This window comes from Protopterus annectens, chromosome 15.part0, assembly GCF_019279795.1.
Source record: "Protopterus annectens isolate FY-2018-M chromosome 15.part0, PAN1.0, whole genome shotgun sequence".
NCBI classification, from domain to species: Eukaryota; Metazoa; Chordata; order Ceratodontiformes; family Protopteridae; genus Protopterus; species Protopterus annectens.
The window spans coordinates 120,978,694-120,996,566 of NC_056749.1; the positions used below are offsets into that span (position 1 = coordinate 120,978,694).

The 17,873-nt window shown below is 40.5% G+C and overlaps 1 protein-coding gene across 5 annotated transcripts in view; it reads left to right on the forward strand.

Moving 5' to 3' along the window:
* PHKA1 (phosphorylase kinase regulatory subunit alpha 1) overlaps positions 1 to 17,873 on the forward strand; it is a 3,177,076-nt gene that overhangs the window by 1,137,183 nt on the left and 2,022,020 nt on the right. For all 5 annotated transcript variants that reach the window (XM_044057561.1, XM_044057557.1, XM_044057558.1 and 2 more), the window contains exon 12: positions 3,645 to 3,740. In XM_044057561.1, the coding sequence (XP_043913496.1) occupies positions 3,645 to 3,740 (96 nt within the window). The remainder of the gene's footprint in view (positions 1 to 3,644; positions 3,741 to 17,873) is intronic.

Here is a 17,873-nt window from a genome sequence, read left to right on the forward strand (position 1 = left end):
CTGATAAATGGAGGAGATTTTTTATTTGGAGCAAAGGAAAGGACTTTGATGTCTCCAAACCTGATTTAAGTGTTGCTCTTCAATATCTTACTATGTTATTGGACAAGGGTTTGTCTTTCTCCTCAATAAAGGTCCATGCTGCAGCCATTTCTGCTCACTATGATTGTGACCCTCTTTTATTCTCTCATCCTTGGTTTAAGCAATTTCTTAGAGGGGCAAAGAATATAAGACCCCCACGTAGAGCTCCTACTCCTGCTTGGGATCTCAATTTTGTGTTGGAAAAACTTACTCTACAACCTTTTGAGCCTGCAGCTACTGCCGAGTTAAAGTATTTATCATGGAAAACTGCTTTTTTGTTGGCCATTACCTCTGCAAGAAGGGTTTCTGAATTACAGGCCCTCATGGCAGTGGAGCCTTTCCTGATTTTTCATAAGGATAGGGTATCTTTGCGTACTAATCCTTCCTTTATGCCTAAAGTGGTTTCTAGTGTGGCCTTAAATCAAACTATTCATTTGTCTACTTTTTATGCAAACCCCCAAAATAAAGGGGAGAAAATTTTGCATACTTTGGATATTCACAGGCAGTTGCGTTATTATTTGAGCAGAACCAAGGAGTTCAGACAGTCTCAGCAATTGTTTGTTTCTTTTGCTTTGGGTTCACAGGGTAAACCTGTTTCAAAACAAACGATTTCTAAATGGATTGGGTTTTGTATTTCTTTCTGTTATTCCCATCATGGTAAGGAGATTCCTGCTGGAATCAGGCCTCATTCCACTAGGGCTACTGCTACTTCTACGGCCTTTATAAGGGGGGTAGCTACAAAAGACATTTTGGAGGCAGCTACTTGGAGTTCAGTGCATACCTTTTCTAAACATTACCACCTTCCTCTTTATTCTAAGTCTCGGGCTGGATTTGCCACTGCAATTTTACAGGGCATTTTAGCGGCCCCTAATGCTTTATGATTTTTACCATCCTCCCTTTCCCGTTGCTTTGGGATTCTACCCATAAGTAAGGACTGCAGCAATGTGAGATGAAGAACATAGTACAGTTTTGTACCTACCATAAATGTAGATGTTCAAAGATCCACATTGCTGCAGTCCAATACCCTCCCTCCTTCCCTCTGTAGTTTGACTTGGTGCTATGCTTTAGGTGATGGTTGTTGTTGGGCATGTTTTTGGGAGGTATTCTGTTTTTGGCTGTGGCCTTTCTGGTTTGGCCTTCTGACATCTGGGGCAAGAAAAGACTGAGGATATGACGTCGGTCATGCGCCTTTATACCCTGACGCTCTGATGTCAGATCTAGGCGCCCATGACCGACGTCAGCCTAATACTTTGGTATTCGGGCCGACCGAGGACAGCGGACTACCCATAAGTAAGGACTGCAGCAATGTGGATCTTCGAACATCTACATTTATGGTAGGTACAAAACTGTACTTTACCTTTGGGTATACCCATGACTACCACTTCTGGACAGGACAGGATGGTAGTCTTATATTTTCATTCAGAAAGTTAATTTTTGCCGATAATTTCACTCAAGAGAGCAGAGTAGGAGTTTATGAACGAACACATTGTAGTGTTAGGTTGTTACACATCCTAGTACGTTTGCTTTTGTTCTTGTTTATCAGTATGTTGATAAAGGAGAGCATGATAACAAGGGTGCTCTGACTCTTAATGAAACAATGTTGTTTTATTTGGCCTACAAGTCCTTAGTAGTATAAATATTTGGTTATGAGAAGTATTACAATTTTCTTGTGGATTTTATAGTGGCATGAGAGGAGTGAGATGACATTACATAATGTAAGATGCTGTGATTGTCCATGTTTAGGAAGGGGGAATGACTGTGGCTGATTCCCATAAGTCAGATGGTCGACTAAGGTTAATATGCTAGAAATGCTGAAGGGGAGTGACTGGAAGGGAATTACGGGCCTTGAATTTGGGTAACAGCAGCACTATAGTTAGGTGTCCTTCTTTAGCCCTTTACTCACCTCCTAATTGTGACCCATGACAAGTTAATGACTTCTGCGTATTCCTGGTGGTACATGTTGAGAGGATGAATTGGCATAGGATGAGGTGACATGTTGATGTTTTAAGATGTAAAAAAAAGACTGACAGTAATATCATGAGCAGATGTTTGTTTATCCTGGACTCTTACCACTTCACACTTCATTTGGATATCTTCAGCTCAGCAGGTTATCTCTTTCAAAGAAACGCATCAAATGTTCTAGTAGTCTCATGATGCACATTGAAATGTTCGGTTTTGGACTTATTTGGAGCTTCTTTGTAGTTGGCCCTAACTGTAGGAATTCACCCAGCTGGAATAGGTGTACAGTACCTTATTAATGGTTTTCCAAGTAGCTGCCTTGTTCATAATTTATTTTCTAATATGGTTTGTTAGCAGCTATTGTTCAGGGACATGCTTAATGCCTTTTTAACTGCAAGCTAGTATTTATCTTGTAGTGGCAGATTAGGGTGGTATTTCAGTTCCAGGGATGTGCTAAGTGAAGTTACAAATGACCAGTCTATTAGCTAGCTTGTAAGGAGCAGTCATAGTTTTGCTTGAAGAACCTGTAGAAGACAATGGAACTACAAATTTATCTTTTTTGAATAAAAGCTGATGGTGATGCTGATGGTACAGTGGTTTCTGAAGAAGGTAGTGAATTTTGAGAGATGAGAATGTGTGGAGAGTTGCCAAGAGCCCAGTATACAAGAGAATATTTGACATATGCTACCAAAGCTAAGATGGTGATGAATAACCTCTTGTAATTTTTGATTTTCACATAAACCTTTGTCAGTACTCTTGGGATATTTCTGTTTTTCCTTAGTCAAGGGGAGTTTCCTTTTAGTGTCTTCCAGTGTTGGTGATAAAATTGACAATCCCTAGACTATTTATTTGTTACTGCTTAGAGAAGAACTTTGCCAGGCTATCTTTTTCAGAGAATGAGCTGTGTAACGCAGTCAGCACCACAAATACAGAAATATTTAAATCATCTACATCTGTGGTGAATACTTCATTCAACTGTACTGTCTTCAGGATGGTGCTTTTCTGCAGTTGACCATTTCCTGTTACTCTTCTGCAGTTTTAATGAGGTGGTCATCTTTTTTTACTATGGTGTTGGAGCTGACCTTGCTGTGGCTGCTTATGCATGTATGTGTAAGCATGATGCATTTGTCTTAATAGGGAAGACTTCATGAATCTTGAGAGGAAAATGAGAAGTTAAGTATGATGTGCTTCTTGTGCATACACAAACAGCATGAGGGTTGAGTGTGATGCAAAATGTGTGGTGCTAAAAATGATATTGTTAGAAAAAAATAGTTTACCGGAGCTGGACAGCATAGTTTCAGCCCCTACATGTTTAACTGCCTCCACGAGTCTTGTCACTTAACACTGTATTGCATCATATTTATTGCTGCTTCCCCTTGTTTTCATTTGTTTCTTTTGTATTTTATATGTTATTTAATGTGATTTCTTTACTTTCTGTAACTATGTACCCAGTCTTAGTCTGAAATTGGTCCACATGGATAAGTGTTCTGTTACACTTAACAAGTAATTAAAGTAAAATATTACATGCTTTTCCAAATCTGCTTCTTTGTGAATTATTTTTATGTTAATTAGTCTTGCTTATCATATTTTTTATTCTTTGATTGAAGGTTCAGGAGTACAGGGAAGCCCTTGACGGAATTCTCATAAAAGGAAAAAATGGAATCCGGTTGATGCCAGAAATTTATAGCGTGCCAGCAGACAAGGTAAACAGTGTGTGGGATGAGTACTTTTGAGGTACCACTTTTGTGCTGCTGTTTGCTACATATTGAAGCTGCAGTTGAAGGTTACCATAGAAAATTATGATCCTGATAGTGCAGGAAAAGTGTTGAGAAAGAGAAATTTGCCTGTATTTTTGCACAGTTATCTTATCATTGCAAAATAATGCAAGCCACTCATTTATGTAGATAATGCTTCTGTAGGTAATGCAGACGTAAAATATCAGTCAGACTTAAGAGAAAACTTTACATTTTTATGTATTTTACATAATGATTTGAAAACTGCTACAACTTTTTTTACCCATTTTTGAGCTGGATGTATTGATATTCTGTGCTTTGGTGGCATTTATACCTTATTCTTTGGGGAAAGAGTCTCTGTAATTGTAAAGTTGCAACATTTGAGTTCCTTAGTTGCACTGAAGAAAATTTTACTCCATCATGGGTTCATTATTTTTTTTTTTTTTTTACAATTTAGATTACTTACTTTAGTTTAAGTCAGAGATAAAAGGTACATATTCCCAATATCTGTCCCCTCTTATTCCTACTGTGTTGGTCTACCTTTTTTTTAACATTCTTGTTTAAACACAGTGTTTTAAGTTGCAAAATGAGTTCACATACATTAATAGAATTTTATTTATTTATTTAACATCTGTTAACCAGGAAAACTGACTTGGAATGAAGCCAATTTTCAGCAGAGACCTGCGGAGAAATGCTCCAGATGCATGTCTTTGTAACATAGGAGGAAACCAGAACACTTGGAGGAAGCCCACACGAATGCAGGGAGGACATGCAGACTCCACACGGAAGGCACCCCGATCGAGAATCAAACCGGAGAACCCTTGCTGTGAGGCAACGCTACCACTGCACCGTGGTGCAGAAAACAGACCTTAGTAACAGTTCCCATTATCATTTTGCAGTGTGCATTTGTTTTTGCTATAACTAAGCATTCCTCCCAGAGTACTTTTGTGTATTGTTCCTACAAATTCCAGTTTTTAATTTGAAATTTGCTCCTTCTCAATTTCTGAAGATTCCACCTTCAATACATTTATCTCCTTTCCAGTACTCCGTGCTTCCATTACAGTTAGTTTAGATTTTGAGTTTCATTTTCTAATATTTTTTTGACTGCCAGTAACATTAAAGGTAGTAAGGCCTGTGTCTAGTCAGTTCACGTCATATATCCCAGCTCATAAGAATAATTTCCTTAATTACTACCATTTGTTCCTGTAATATTTTTGTTAAAGTACTTTCTACATTATACTAAATCCAAGATGCAAACACCAAAAATCACTGGCAAATAGAAAGAACGATCCAGACTCCTCCAGGTTCACACTCTTTTATTATAAAACTGAAAATTAAGCACTGTTGTCTCCCAACAATGGTGGCGTCATCAGAATAATTAAACAACCATCTGTAAACACTATGTATACCATTTGAAACATAATTGACAACTCTTTTAACCAATCCACACAGTAGATGTCACAAAATTACAACTCCACTCAAATGTGAAACTTCACCCTCTTCTTTTTTAAAAGTATACAATATGCCCATATAAAAACATATCCACTTTTATATTTTTTCATTTGAATATATATTCACGTTGTATCAATCTGTTAACATAAATGTTAAATTAAAATGTTTTTGCTCTTTCATGTAGTATGGGAATAACAGATATAAAATAATTTATCACCAGGGGGAACATAGCTGCCAGCCTAGTCTGCCACTCAAATGTTGTTCGTGTTTCACTGTTGCAGTCATCACACTTGGGTTATCTGCCTGCAGGTAGCCCTCAGTTGGCCCGAATACCAGAGTCTTGGGATTTCTGCGTCGGATGCTGTCGCTTTTTCCATGACGTCAGGTGTATAAAACATGCAGCCGACGCCATTACATCAGTTTTTCTTGCTGAGCGGAGGCAGAAGCAGTTCGCAAGTGCCGGTCGCCCACGTCATGAAATTTTCATTTTTCGAGTTTGACCTGAAGTCTTTTAAAAGATGAGTACCCCGTTGGGGATCCTTTTTTCAAGATCTAACCGATGTCGGAAAAAATTAATAACTGTCTTGCCTGTGGAAAGGAAATACCTCACAGAGATTTTCATTCTTACTGCATCACCTGTTTAGGCCCAGACCACAGCATTCCTCACTGTCGGTTTTGTGCCCTGTTCAACGCCCAAACTATTCCTCGTTGGGGTATTTTTGTCACTAAATTCTTTCACTTTCATTCTCTGTATTCCAAAATGGCTTCGATAAGGCATCCAACTACCAATCTTCTGAAAAAACGTAAGGATAAAGACAGACAGACCGCATATGTCCAAAACTGCCAATAACGCTTCCGTTAATTTAGTTGCCAGTCCACCAGTACTCAGTGAGGCACTTTCGCAGCCCCTGATACTCGCTTCTACAGATTCGCAGGCCTCTACTGAGACCCATTCAGAGTCCAGTATGCCATGAGATGCTTTTTCCACTATGGAACCTGTGGATGTCTGTACCTTGGATGGGTCCGGAGCCGCTGTGCAGGCACCGGCTTCTGAGGGTGTATTCAGGCCTTCCGATGTTCATACTAAATGGATTACTTCATTTCAAATCAATAATACCGAATTTCTCAGACCCAGAATTTGCACTATGCCTAGGAAACCGATGACCAAAGCGCATTCTCAGAGCCCCATGCCACAGAAACAAATGCTTAGAATGGCTTAAGACCTTATTACCATAATTAGGGGAAGTCAGCCTTCCCCCTCTAAAAAACCAAGAACTGATTTTCCTTCTTATTCTTTAGATCTTGAGTCTGATGACTCTGACCCTTCTGATTACTAGGACATACTTTTATCTACCTATGAGGGTTCTGATGCAAAGGATTCCATTTCCTCTGCTTCCCCACCAGAGGATTTTTCTTTCAGTGAAACCCTGCATACCCTCAGAGAGCATTTCCACTGGGAGAGCCAGGACTACCCACAGTCAAAAAAGAGACTCTGGGAATTTTTAAACTTGCCTCAGCACAGGCCTCTAGCTAATCCCTCCTGTTCTGGATGTTTTAGATGATGTCTTCATGGAATCCAGTCTTACCCATGATACTTTGCCACCAGCTCCCAGGAAACCTGACAGGTACTACAGAGTACCTGACTGTCACAAATTCCTATTTAAGAATCCTACTGTGGATCCAGAGACCATTTCCCAGGGGCCTAAAGGCATTAAGGCTACTACAGCCAAAAATCCTACCTCTTCGGACAGGGATTCTAGGGCTTTGGACAGATGGGGTAAGAAGATATACACCTCTGCTACTCTTGCCGTCAGGACTTTAAATTGCCAGTTTCGCATGTTAAAGTATCAGCAAATATTATGGAACTAATTAAACAAACAATGATGTTGATTCCTGATTGTGCAGAACATAAAGATTTACAAGAGTTAATGCATTCTGCTAACCAGGTTGGAAAACATACTTTGCAGTGTGGTTTTGATGCCTTAGAAGCATCTTGCAGGGCTACTGTCACTGGGTCTGTTCTTAGAAGGCATCCCTGGCTTAAGGAGCAGATCTTGCCAGACCATGTCAAAGCAAAATTACTAGATGCTCCATTAAACCAAGAATGTCTGTTTGGCACTAAAGCAGAAGTCTTCCTCAAAAAGATGGAGGAAAAAGCTAAATCTATGCAAACTGTTAAAGATTTCCTACAGGTGCAGCCACCTAGATTCAGTAGGCATTGGCCTTCTAAAAACTGGTCTTTCCCAGTCCCTTCCAGACCTTCTCAGTCCAAACCCAGTGCAGCAGACCACCAAGACTACAGTCTCAGGGTATGCACAGATCTAAACAATGGAGTGCTCCCACCTCAGAATCAAGGAGTTAGTAAGCCACCATCCTATGGAAAAAGTTCACAATGACTTGTCCTTCACCCTTCCAAGCCTTGCCCAAGTACTTGCAGCCTTAGGAGGAAAACTAGCTCTGCACGCAAAAAGCTGGGAGTACATTACCCAGGATAGAGTCTTGAACATTGTATCCCAGGGATACAGGTTCTACTTCCACTCACTGCCAACCCAAAGCGAATGGCTAGACCTCCCTCCAAACCAGTGGGCAGAGGTCCAAAAGCAAGTATTTTCTCTTCTCAGTATCAAGGCTATTCAGCCTGTCCCAGCAGAGCAAAGGGGACAAGGTTTTTACTCCAGACTGTTTCTGGTACCCAGAAAAGAAAACCCTTGGCACCCTATCCTGAATCTGTCTATTCTCAACACCTTCCTGGTGGTTCCAAGATTCAAAATGCTTGCTCTCCAACAGCTGCTTCTTATGCTAGCCAAGGACTCCTAGCTAGACACCCTAGACTTAAAAGAAGCTTATCTGCACATCCCCATAATGGAATATTGCAGGAAATACTTACGTTTCGGAGCAAGCTCTATGCACTACCAGTTCTCTGCACTTCCCTTTGGCTTATCTACTGCACCCAGGGTATTTAGAAAATGCCTAGCTCCAGCCATTGCATATTGCAGGCAGAGAAAATTTCAAATTTACCCATACTTGGAAGATTGCCTGATTCAGGCGGACAATCAGGAATTGCTACTTCAGCACCTGACATTTGTAAAGGGACTTATAACTTCACTGGGGTATACCGTCAACAAAAAGAAATCACATCTGGTACCCAGCCAAAAGATTGTATTCCTGAGAGCAAGCTTGAACACAACTTCCCAGATGGCATTCCTCACTCCAGAAAAACAGATTTATTTGACAAACTACTTCAATCTACTGGCCACCCAAACCCAGCTATCTGCAAGAAAAATACTGCAAGCCCTAGGGTTCATGGCCTCTTGCATTCTACTAATTCCATATGCAAGACTGCATATGAGGAAACTTCAGTGGTACTTAAAAAGTCTCTGGTGTCAACATTCTCGGGACCTGGAAGCAATGATTTCTATCATTCCTTGTCTAAGAACAGAGTTCCTTTGGTGGGCAGACATCTGCTACTACAACAAGGGACTCCCTTTCACTCAACCCCCTGCCTCCCAAACCCAGATGCATCAGTCTATGCATGGGGGGGCTCACATGGCAGGAAAATGCATTCAAGGCAAATGGAGCCCAAAACAAATGCACTTGCATATCAATCAGAAAGAAATGTTAGCTGTACAGAATGTACTGGCAGCCTTCAAATACCTTATTCTTCCAGGGCAACTATTGATAGACACCACCACAGTTATGTGGTACATAAACAAGCAGGGGGAAACCCATTCCTACCCACTCTGCAGGTTAGCCATGGCTTTGTGGAACACAGCCTTGAGCAATCAAGTGCACCTACAAGCTCAATTCTTGCCAGGCAAACTAAATTCACTGGCAGACTTGAGCAGAAACCTAATGGACCCACACGAGTGGAAAATAAAACCCAAATCATTCAAGCTTCTGATCCATAGGTGGGGGGCACCAGAGATCGACCTCTTTGCTTCCCTGCAGAACTATCAGTTGAGCAAATATTGCACCAGAACTCCCCACAGCCAAGCATGGAAAGTGGATGCCCTGTCCTTTACATGGGAAAACCTCTCAATCTATGCCTTTCCCCCTCTGCCCCTCCTCTCGAAGGTTATACTCAAGATCAAACAGGACAAGTCAAGGATAATTCTGATTGCACCAGACTGGCCACGCCAACACTAGTACCCACTTTTGCGCAGTCTGACAGTAGTGCCACCATGGCACCTGCCTCAGATCCCTTTCCTGCTGTCCCAGCAGGAGGGCCAGATTTTGCATCCTCAGCTGCAAACCCTGAACCTAGCAGCCTGACTCATCCTCTGAACACTTAACCAGCAACCCTCAGTAAACAGGTGCTGGATGTCATTCTTGAGGCAAGGAGGCCTAGTACTAGGAAACCCTATTCAGAAAAGTGGAAAAGGTACTGTTCATGGAGCCAGTCTGGGGGAATGGACACAACCATACCCAACTTACCTCAAATCCTAAATTACCTAACAGAACTGCTCCACAAAGGCCTCTCCTTCTCTTCAATTAAGATTCATGCATCTTGCCATCTCAGCTCATTACAATACTGAGCCCACCCCTCTTCTCTTACCCTCTGGTCAGACAGTTCCTGAGAGGAGCCAAAAATTTAAGACCTCCCAGGAGAGCTCCCACTCCAGCCTAGGACCTTAACTTTGTACTGGAGAAGCTCACGCTTCCTCCCTTTGAACCTGCTGCTGCAGCATAGTTAAAATTCCTCTCTCTGGAAAACAGCCTTACTTCTAGCCGTCACTTCAGCAAGAAACATGTCTGAATTTCAGGTCCTTATGGCTGTGGGACCCTTCATTATCTTCCATGCAGACAGGGTTTCCCTCAGGACTTAACCCATCATTTCTGCCCAAGGTTGTATCTAGTGTGGCTTTAAACCAATCCATCCATTTTCCAACCTTTTTCCCTGTTCCTCAGAATAAAGGGGAAAGGATCCTACACTCCCTGGACATGCACAGGCAGCTTAGGTTCTACCTGGACAGGACTAAACCTTTCAGAAAATCTGACCACCTGCTAGTCAGCTTTGCTACAGGGGCCCAGAGGGCAAGGCCATTTCAAAGCAAATCATTTCTAAATGGATAGCACACTGCATCCAGTTCTGCTACAAACACCATGGAAAACCTACCCCACAGGGAATCAGAACTCATTCCACTAGAGCTACCTCAACCTCTACAGCATTTCTCAGGGGAGTCCCTACCAGGGACATCCTGGAATCTGCAACCTGGAGTTCTGTACACACCTTCACCAAACATTACCACTTGCCTATCTTTTCTAAATCCAGAACTGGATTTGCCACAGCAGTCTTACAAGGCCTGTTAGCCAGCCCTAATGCTTCTTGACTGCCTCCACCCTTCAGCTTTGGGAATCGACCCAAGTGTGATGACTGCAACAGTGAAACACGAAGAACATAGTACAGTTGTGTACACTTAGCATAAATGTAGATGTTCAAGTGTATTCACTGTTGCCGTCCTGGTTACCCTCCCTCCAGCCCCCTGACTTCTCTATACTTTCTACCAATCCTTTTGTTTTTTTTTTTGTCCATATCTTATAACAATGACATTTACTTTTTACAGGGGGTGTTCCACACCATGTAATTGCTTCCTATTTTGGGGGCTCCTGACATCTGGGCAAGAAAAACTGATGTAATGGCATTTGCTGTATGTTTTATACTATTGACGACCTGACGTCATAGAGGAAGCGACCACATCTGACACAGAAATCCCAAGACTCTGGTATTCGGGCCGACTGAGGGCTATCTGCAGGCAGATAACCCAAGGGTGGTGACTGCAACAGTGAATACACTCAGACATCTACATTTATGTTAAGTGTACACAACTGTACTTTTCTTTTTTCTTTAACAAATTTCTCCAGTCTCCACTCTGGGGTTCAGGCTTTACATGTTGCACAATATCAAACACAATTTTTTTTAAAATTTGAGCAATTTTGGGGAATGCTTAAGCAATGCATTGTTTTGTTTTTTATTTTTTATATCATTTCTATGTCCGTGTATTCTACTCTTTAGGGGATGCTCAGTCTTGCCTGCGTAAAATGTAGTACATGTAGAACAGGTAGCTAAATATACCACTCTACTGGTGGCACAATTTCCCTTCTGGAATTTTATTTCACTCTTCAGTCTGTTACTCAGTGTTCTTTCAAACTTCCTGATTTATATATGCACATTGTTGACAGGCACCACATGTTCGTGTTCCACAATCAGAGATTGATCTAAAATATATTTTATGCTCCAGCAGTCTTTTAAAATGTGATCCTCCCTTATGAACAATTCTCGGACTTTCCTCCACCTTTTCTAACACTTCATTGTTTACCCTAAATATATTCCAATTCTTTTGAAGGGCTTTTTTACATTACTAGTCAGATGGTTATAATCAAGTATACATGTATTTTTAGATTGTTCTTTAGTGGCAAGCGATGAACTGTTACTTTTTTCTAAACCCAGTCCCAACAAGGGTTTAAATATGGTACCCCATTTCTCATATATTTCTCTTGTTATTTCTAACAACCAATTCTTGGGGTAACCTCTCTCCTGGTACGTTCCACTAATTTTTTCCAGTTCTTCCCACACATCATCTCTGTGTGATGTCATCCTTGCAACTCTAATGAACTGCTCTCTTACTGGGATCCTTTTTTGTGTTATAGGGTGACTACTTCTGAAATGTAGAAAAGAATTGCACAACGTGTCTTTTCTATACACTTTAGACTTAAACCCATCATTATAATGGATATATGTGTATCTAATTACTTAATACCACTCATTATATTGGCAGGTGAATTTCAAAAATCCTGTTCAATTTCCTAGGTATTGAACAAATTTCTCCACTTTCCCACATGTGCCTTTCCAAAGAATAAGTGTCATCCAAAAATCTAGAATGCATTTTTATTCTGTTCCAATGAGGGCTATTGAGCACAAATGTGGTCTGCCATCCCAAAAGCACTGTGCTTGCATATACGGGGGCACAAGCTGCCCCCATTGCAACACCTTTGGTTTGTTGAAAATATTCTCCTTCGAAAAAAATAAAATTATTTTCCAAAATCAAACTCATGAACTCACAAATAAGTGTTATCTGTTCTTGCCCTAGATCTGAATATTGAAACAAGGCTTCCTCAAAAAAAAAAAAACCTAGTCATTCATCCTTGGGAATTACAGTAAAAAGGTCTTTTATATCTATTGTGAGGAAAACTAATTCCTTGTCCAAGATTTCATTCTTAAAAAGGCCTAAGAATTCCCATGAGTCTCAAACCAAATGAGGAACTTTAACTGCAGGTTGTACACAGGAATGTACTAGTACTGCTAGGGGGGGTATCTTTGAACCCATTGCCGCCTAAATGGTGGTTTCTCCACATTTTTGGGAATTTTGGGAATTCCAAAAAATAAAGGAAATGGGTAGGGTTCTTTCTATATAAAAAAAATTGTACAAGTATACATTTATTCTCTTATTTAACAAATATTCTTCTGAATGAGTCTATTCGTGAATAATATATATTAATCTGATGTCTAGAAAGTAAATTTCTTCATCAATCAATTTCTGTATCTCGTTTATGTAATCCATTACTTTAAATAATACCATTTCCCCTCCTTTGTCGGGGGTCATGATACGTAGTTTCATCCTTCCTAAACTCCATCAATAATTCATGTTCCTTTTTAGTAAGGTTCCAGTTGACTTCATTTTCATGAATTTTATATCTATCTTCCATAACTATTTTTTCAAATGTATCCAACAAAGGATGTAAATGTGCCACTCAACCACAGCCCATAAGGCATAACAACATACCCAACACTCTATAGTTGGGCACACTGATGTTCCACTTACCAGGCTAAACAAGGAGAAAGTTAATGTCAGCTGCCTGTCGGGTGCCAGGATCCACCACATAATGCACGCACTCAGGTCACTCCACAACAAGTACAAATATGTCATTGTCCATGTTGGTGTGATTGACCTACTACATGAAAAGAGACATGGAGGAGCTCTCCGATCTTATAGCCCAGGCAGGTATGCCCTAGCCATGAGTAGCATCCTGCCATCACCCAGAATGATACTACAGTACAAGGGCAAATGATTGACTTCAACAATTGGCTAAGCTTCTGGTGTCATTCTAAGGGGATCCAGTATCATTCTGCTTGGGATGACATGATCGACAGATCACTATGCTTTGCCAGAGATGACCTGCACCTGTCGCCATTGGAATTCCTGATACTGGCTAAGGCTCTTGCCAACCCTATAGTGCCTTTTTTAGGCAAGGTTCAAATGACAAATTCAAAACCTTAACAGGTGTAAGCAAGCAAAATCTGAGGGTAATGTTACTCAATGCTAGAAGTATAAACCTCAAAATGCGTTCCCTCGAGGCACTCCTTAAAATGGAGAACATTGACATCTGTGCAGTGACAGAGACCTGGTTCAAGGCTCCAAACAGCAACCCTGCATTACCAAGCTATCATTCATACCACACCTTTTGGCCACCTAACCTGGACCGAAACACTAAAGGTGGAGGTGTGTCAATATTCATTAAGGATATCCACACCTCCAGGCTAGCTGCTAAGCATAATACATCTGAGATTATCCAAGTGCAACTAACTGTGGGCAAGACTGCAATCCAAATTGTAACATGCTACAGATCCCCCACCATGTCCCAGGATTCCCACTCCTCATTTCTTGATACACTGGAAAATATTGGGGTACAACCCAACAACCTAATAATGGGAGATTTCAACTACCCCACCATTAACTGGGAAAACTACTCATGTACCAACTCTTTTGCTCAACGTTTTCTGGAATTCATAAATTCAGATGCGTTGGATCAACTTATCCACACCCCCACCAGGAGCAACAATATCCTAGACCTGGTCATTACCAACATGGGCGACCAGTGTTTCACACCAGAGGTCAATTCCTCATTGGTCAGATCTGACCACAAGCTAATCAGCCTAGACATCCACATCCCGACCCCACACCCCATTAGGGAAACCAACGTAAAAAATTTCACCAAAGCCAACATCACACTTTTTAAGACAGGAGTGCTAAACATCATAGCACCCATGCAGACAGACAGTACAGGTACAACTGCTGAATCCCACACAAATGCACTTTATAAGCACTTACATGAGTGCATGGATCATGCTATCCCTAACAGAACCAAGATGCTATCCTCCAAAAAAGGAAGCCAGTCTGGTGGATCCTGCCATAAACAAACTCTACAACAGAAGAAAGAAACTGTTGCAAAAAAGAGTAAAATCCCATGACTGGAAGAACTCCCTGGTCAGCCTCCGTAAGAAGCTGAGATCAGTCATAAAATCCTCCAAAGCTAGTTATGAAAACAAAATCGCCACTGATTCTAAAGACAACCACAAAACATTATATAGCCATGTCAAGAATCTCAATGGCAACACTCAGATCTGCTCTGAGTTACAGCATAATGGCACTAAATATGCAGAACCAACTGATATTGCCAACATCCTGGCAGATAGGTTCACTGCTTTTCCCCTGCTCACCTCCTAAAGGGCCCATCTCTATACCTGAAGAATGCAAAGTTCTTGTAATCATGGCTGTATAGGTAAAAACCACAGTCTCCAAAGCCAAGAACACAGCATCCATGGGACCTGACAACATCCCTGGCTGCGTTCTACATAAACTACAAAATGAACTGGTACCCCACCTAAGCACCATGTTCAATCATAGCCTCACCTCAGGCTTTCTGCCCACTGAATGGCGCACAGCAATGGTTATCCCACTCCACAAAGGGGGAGCCACCACGGACCCCGGGAACTACCACCCCATTAGCCTAACGAGCCTGGTCTGCAAGGCCATGGAATGTATCATCATGGAACTTATAAACAAAGACCTTGGTAATCTCCAAACTCTAGACACCACCCAGTTCGGGTTTGTAAAAGGCAGATCATGTCTCCTAAACCTGATTGACTTCTTTGAAGCAGTCACCAAAGCCGTAGATGAGGGTAAGGTGGTTCACACAGCCTATCTAGATCTCGCTAAGGCTTTCGACACCATCCCCCACTCTGGAATTATAGATAAACTCACTAAACTAGGTATAAATCCCTATGTCACAAGATGGGTTGCCAACTGGCTCACTGACCGAACCCACACTGTGAAAGTAGCAAACTCCAAATCCGACTTCAAACCAGTGACAAGTGGAGTGCCACAGGGTTCAGTCCTGGGTCCTCTCCTGTTTGGTATCTAGTTTTCTAAAGTACAGGCTAACGCAGAATATCTTTGGCTAACGAAGTTCACAGATGACTGCAAATTAGGAGCCATAACTGAAACTCCTAATGATGTGGACAGCCTACAAAAGGGCCTCACTGAGACAGATCCCTGGTGTCAAAGCCATGGCCTCAAGCTCAATGCCAAAAAGTGCATTGTCATCCCCTTTGGTAAAAACTCTGTACCCATGAGCTACCACATAGGTGGTAGTCTCCTTAACACCGAAAGTGTGATAAGAGACCTTGGGACACAGGTGGACAGTAGTCTTTCCTTTGATAATCACATCGCCACAGTAGTTAGGAAATCCTTCTATGTGGCACACCTCATCACAAAAGGTTTCTCATCCAGGAAAAAAAGGTCATTGTTCCCCTCTACTCATCACTCATTAGACCCATTATAGAGTACAAACGCCCCTTTTGGTATGTACCTCATAAGACATCTACAACAACTGGAAAGGCCGCAGAAATACCACAGGAAGAGGATTACTGGTCTCAAACAGTTGCCCTACGTAGACGGTCTCAAAAAACTCCAGGTTTACTCTGACACATATCACCTACTCAGAGGCAATCTCTGCCTAACATACAAAACTATGTCAAAACCAGAGCTGTTGGACATGCTCCACTTAAAGAAATTCCAATCCCCCTGAGCTACACGCTCTAGGGACCTAAACCTTGTCCCCGCAATAAACAGAACATGCTGGAGGGATAGATTCCTGTCCCAGAGACTTCCCATACTCTGGAACAAACTACCTATCTATATCAAACAAAGCTCCTCATTAGCATTCTTCAAAAATCTTAATGATTGGATGGGAAATAGGAAATTCACCCTGGGGATCACCTCTGTGGCTCTGCTCGACAGGGGCACAGGAAAATAATTTTCTTGGTTGGCGAAAGCCAGGGTACCTTTTTGGCTATGCTTGTTTAGGCCCTAGGGCCAATAGCCTACTACCTACCTATGAATTAAATATACTGTTTTTTCTAGGTATTACTGAATTACCTTTATTACCTGCTAACATCTCTAAATTTGACTTTGGAAAATGTATATCAAAGTTCAACTTTTTGACATACAATTTTAATTCAGTAATATTGTCCACTAAATTTTCTTTTCCTTCAGGGACAAATTTAATACCTTTGGACAATAAACTGAAATACTCTGGTGTAATAATTCTATCAGTGTAATTGTATATTGTGAAACCATTCTCTTTGTGTTGTACTATTTCATATTATACTCAGTTCCTATACTTCACATTCCTGTATGCATCATTCCTCTGGGGTTGTGGATAAATACCGTATATTGTAGTCCCCCTGATCCGTGTATTTGTGGGCAAGTCTCTCCAAGCAATGAACTGCCTAAAAATCCTGATCTACTACATGATAATTTTGTACACTTTCATAATTTTCATTTGAACCTCTCAATGCTTCACTGTGGCTAGGTGTAGAAGCATTCCTAGAACTAGAATTCAAAATATTTGCTGCAGGATTCACCTTTTTACTGTCATACTGTTTAATATCTCTTTCTAGCTTTCTTTTCTTTTGTAAAAAAATATTAATTCTTCTCTCCACTTTATCCAGTATCCTGAAATATAAATCTTTATATTGAAAAAAACAAAGAATCTTGTTTGATTTTGCATCAAGCCTGTCAATCTCCTGTGCTACATGTTCATTTTGTCTTTCATAATAAATGTTTTTTTTATCAATCCCAGCCCAGTTTCATCAAAAAAAATTTATGCAAAATTTTCTCATTATAATTAATGCCAAAAGGAAATTGAAATGATCTTAAACCTTGTGGTACAATCTTTAAAACCAAACTTTCTTTTAAATAAGCAATGTCTACTTGCAAAGATTTTAGTTTAAACAGCCTTTCTTCAAAATGGTATATTAAATCCTTCAAAGAATTAAAAACTTAATTTTCGCCATTTTTACTATTAATGATGTTGGCTGTAACACATCATTCATAACTTCTTTGGAAAAACAGAATTTTTTTTGTTAGCCTACCAGGGTGGTGACTAGAGAAATTTGTTAAAGAAAAAATAAACTTGAGTTGCAGGTTAGGCTGGCAGCTATGTTTTCCCCCAGGGATAAATGATTTTTATCTATTATTCCTATGCTACATGAAAGAGCAAATACATTTTAATCTGTTGATATTTATGTTAATGGATTGATGCAATATATATATATATATATATATATATATATATATATATATATTCATTCAAATAAATATTCAAATGAAAAACTATAAAAGTGATATGTTTTTATATGGGCAATATTGTATGCTTTTAAAAAGGAGAGGGTGGAGTTTCACATTTGAGTGGAGTAGCAATTTTGAGATTTCTGCAGTATATTTAAAGTCTGACAACTCTTTGTATTCCAAAAATACGTTCTCAGTTTCTTCTTTCTTCTGCATTACGTCTCACTTATTTAGTGTATTC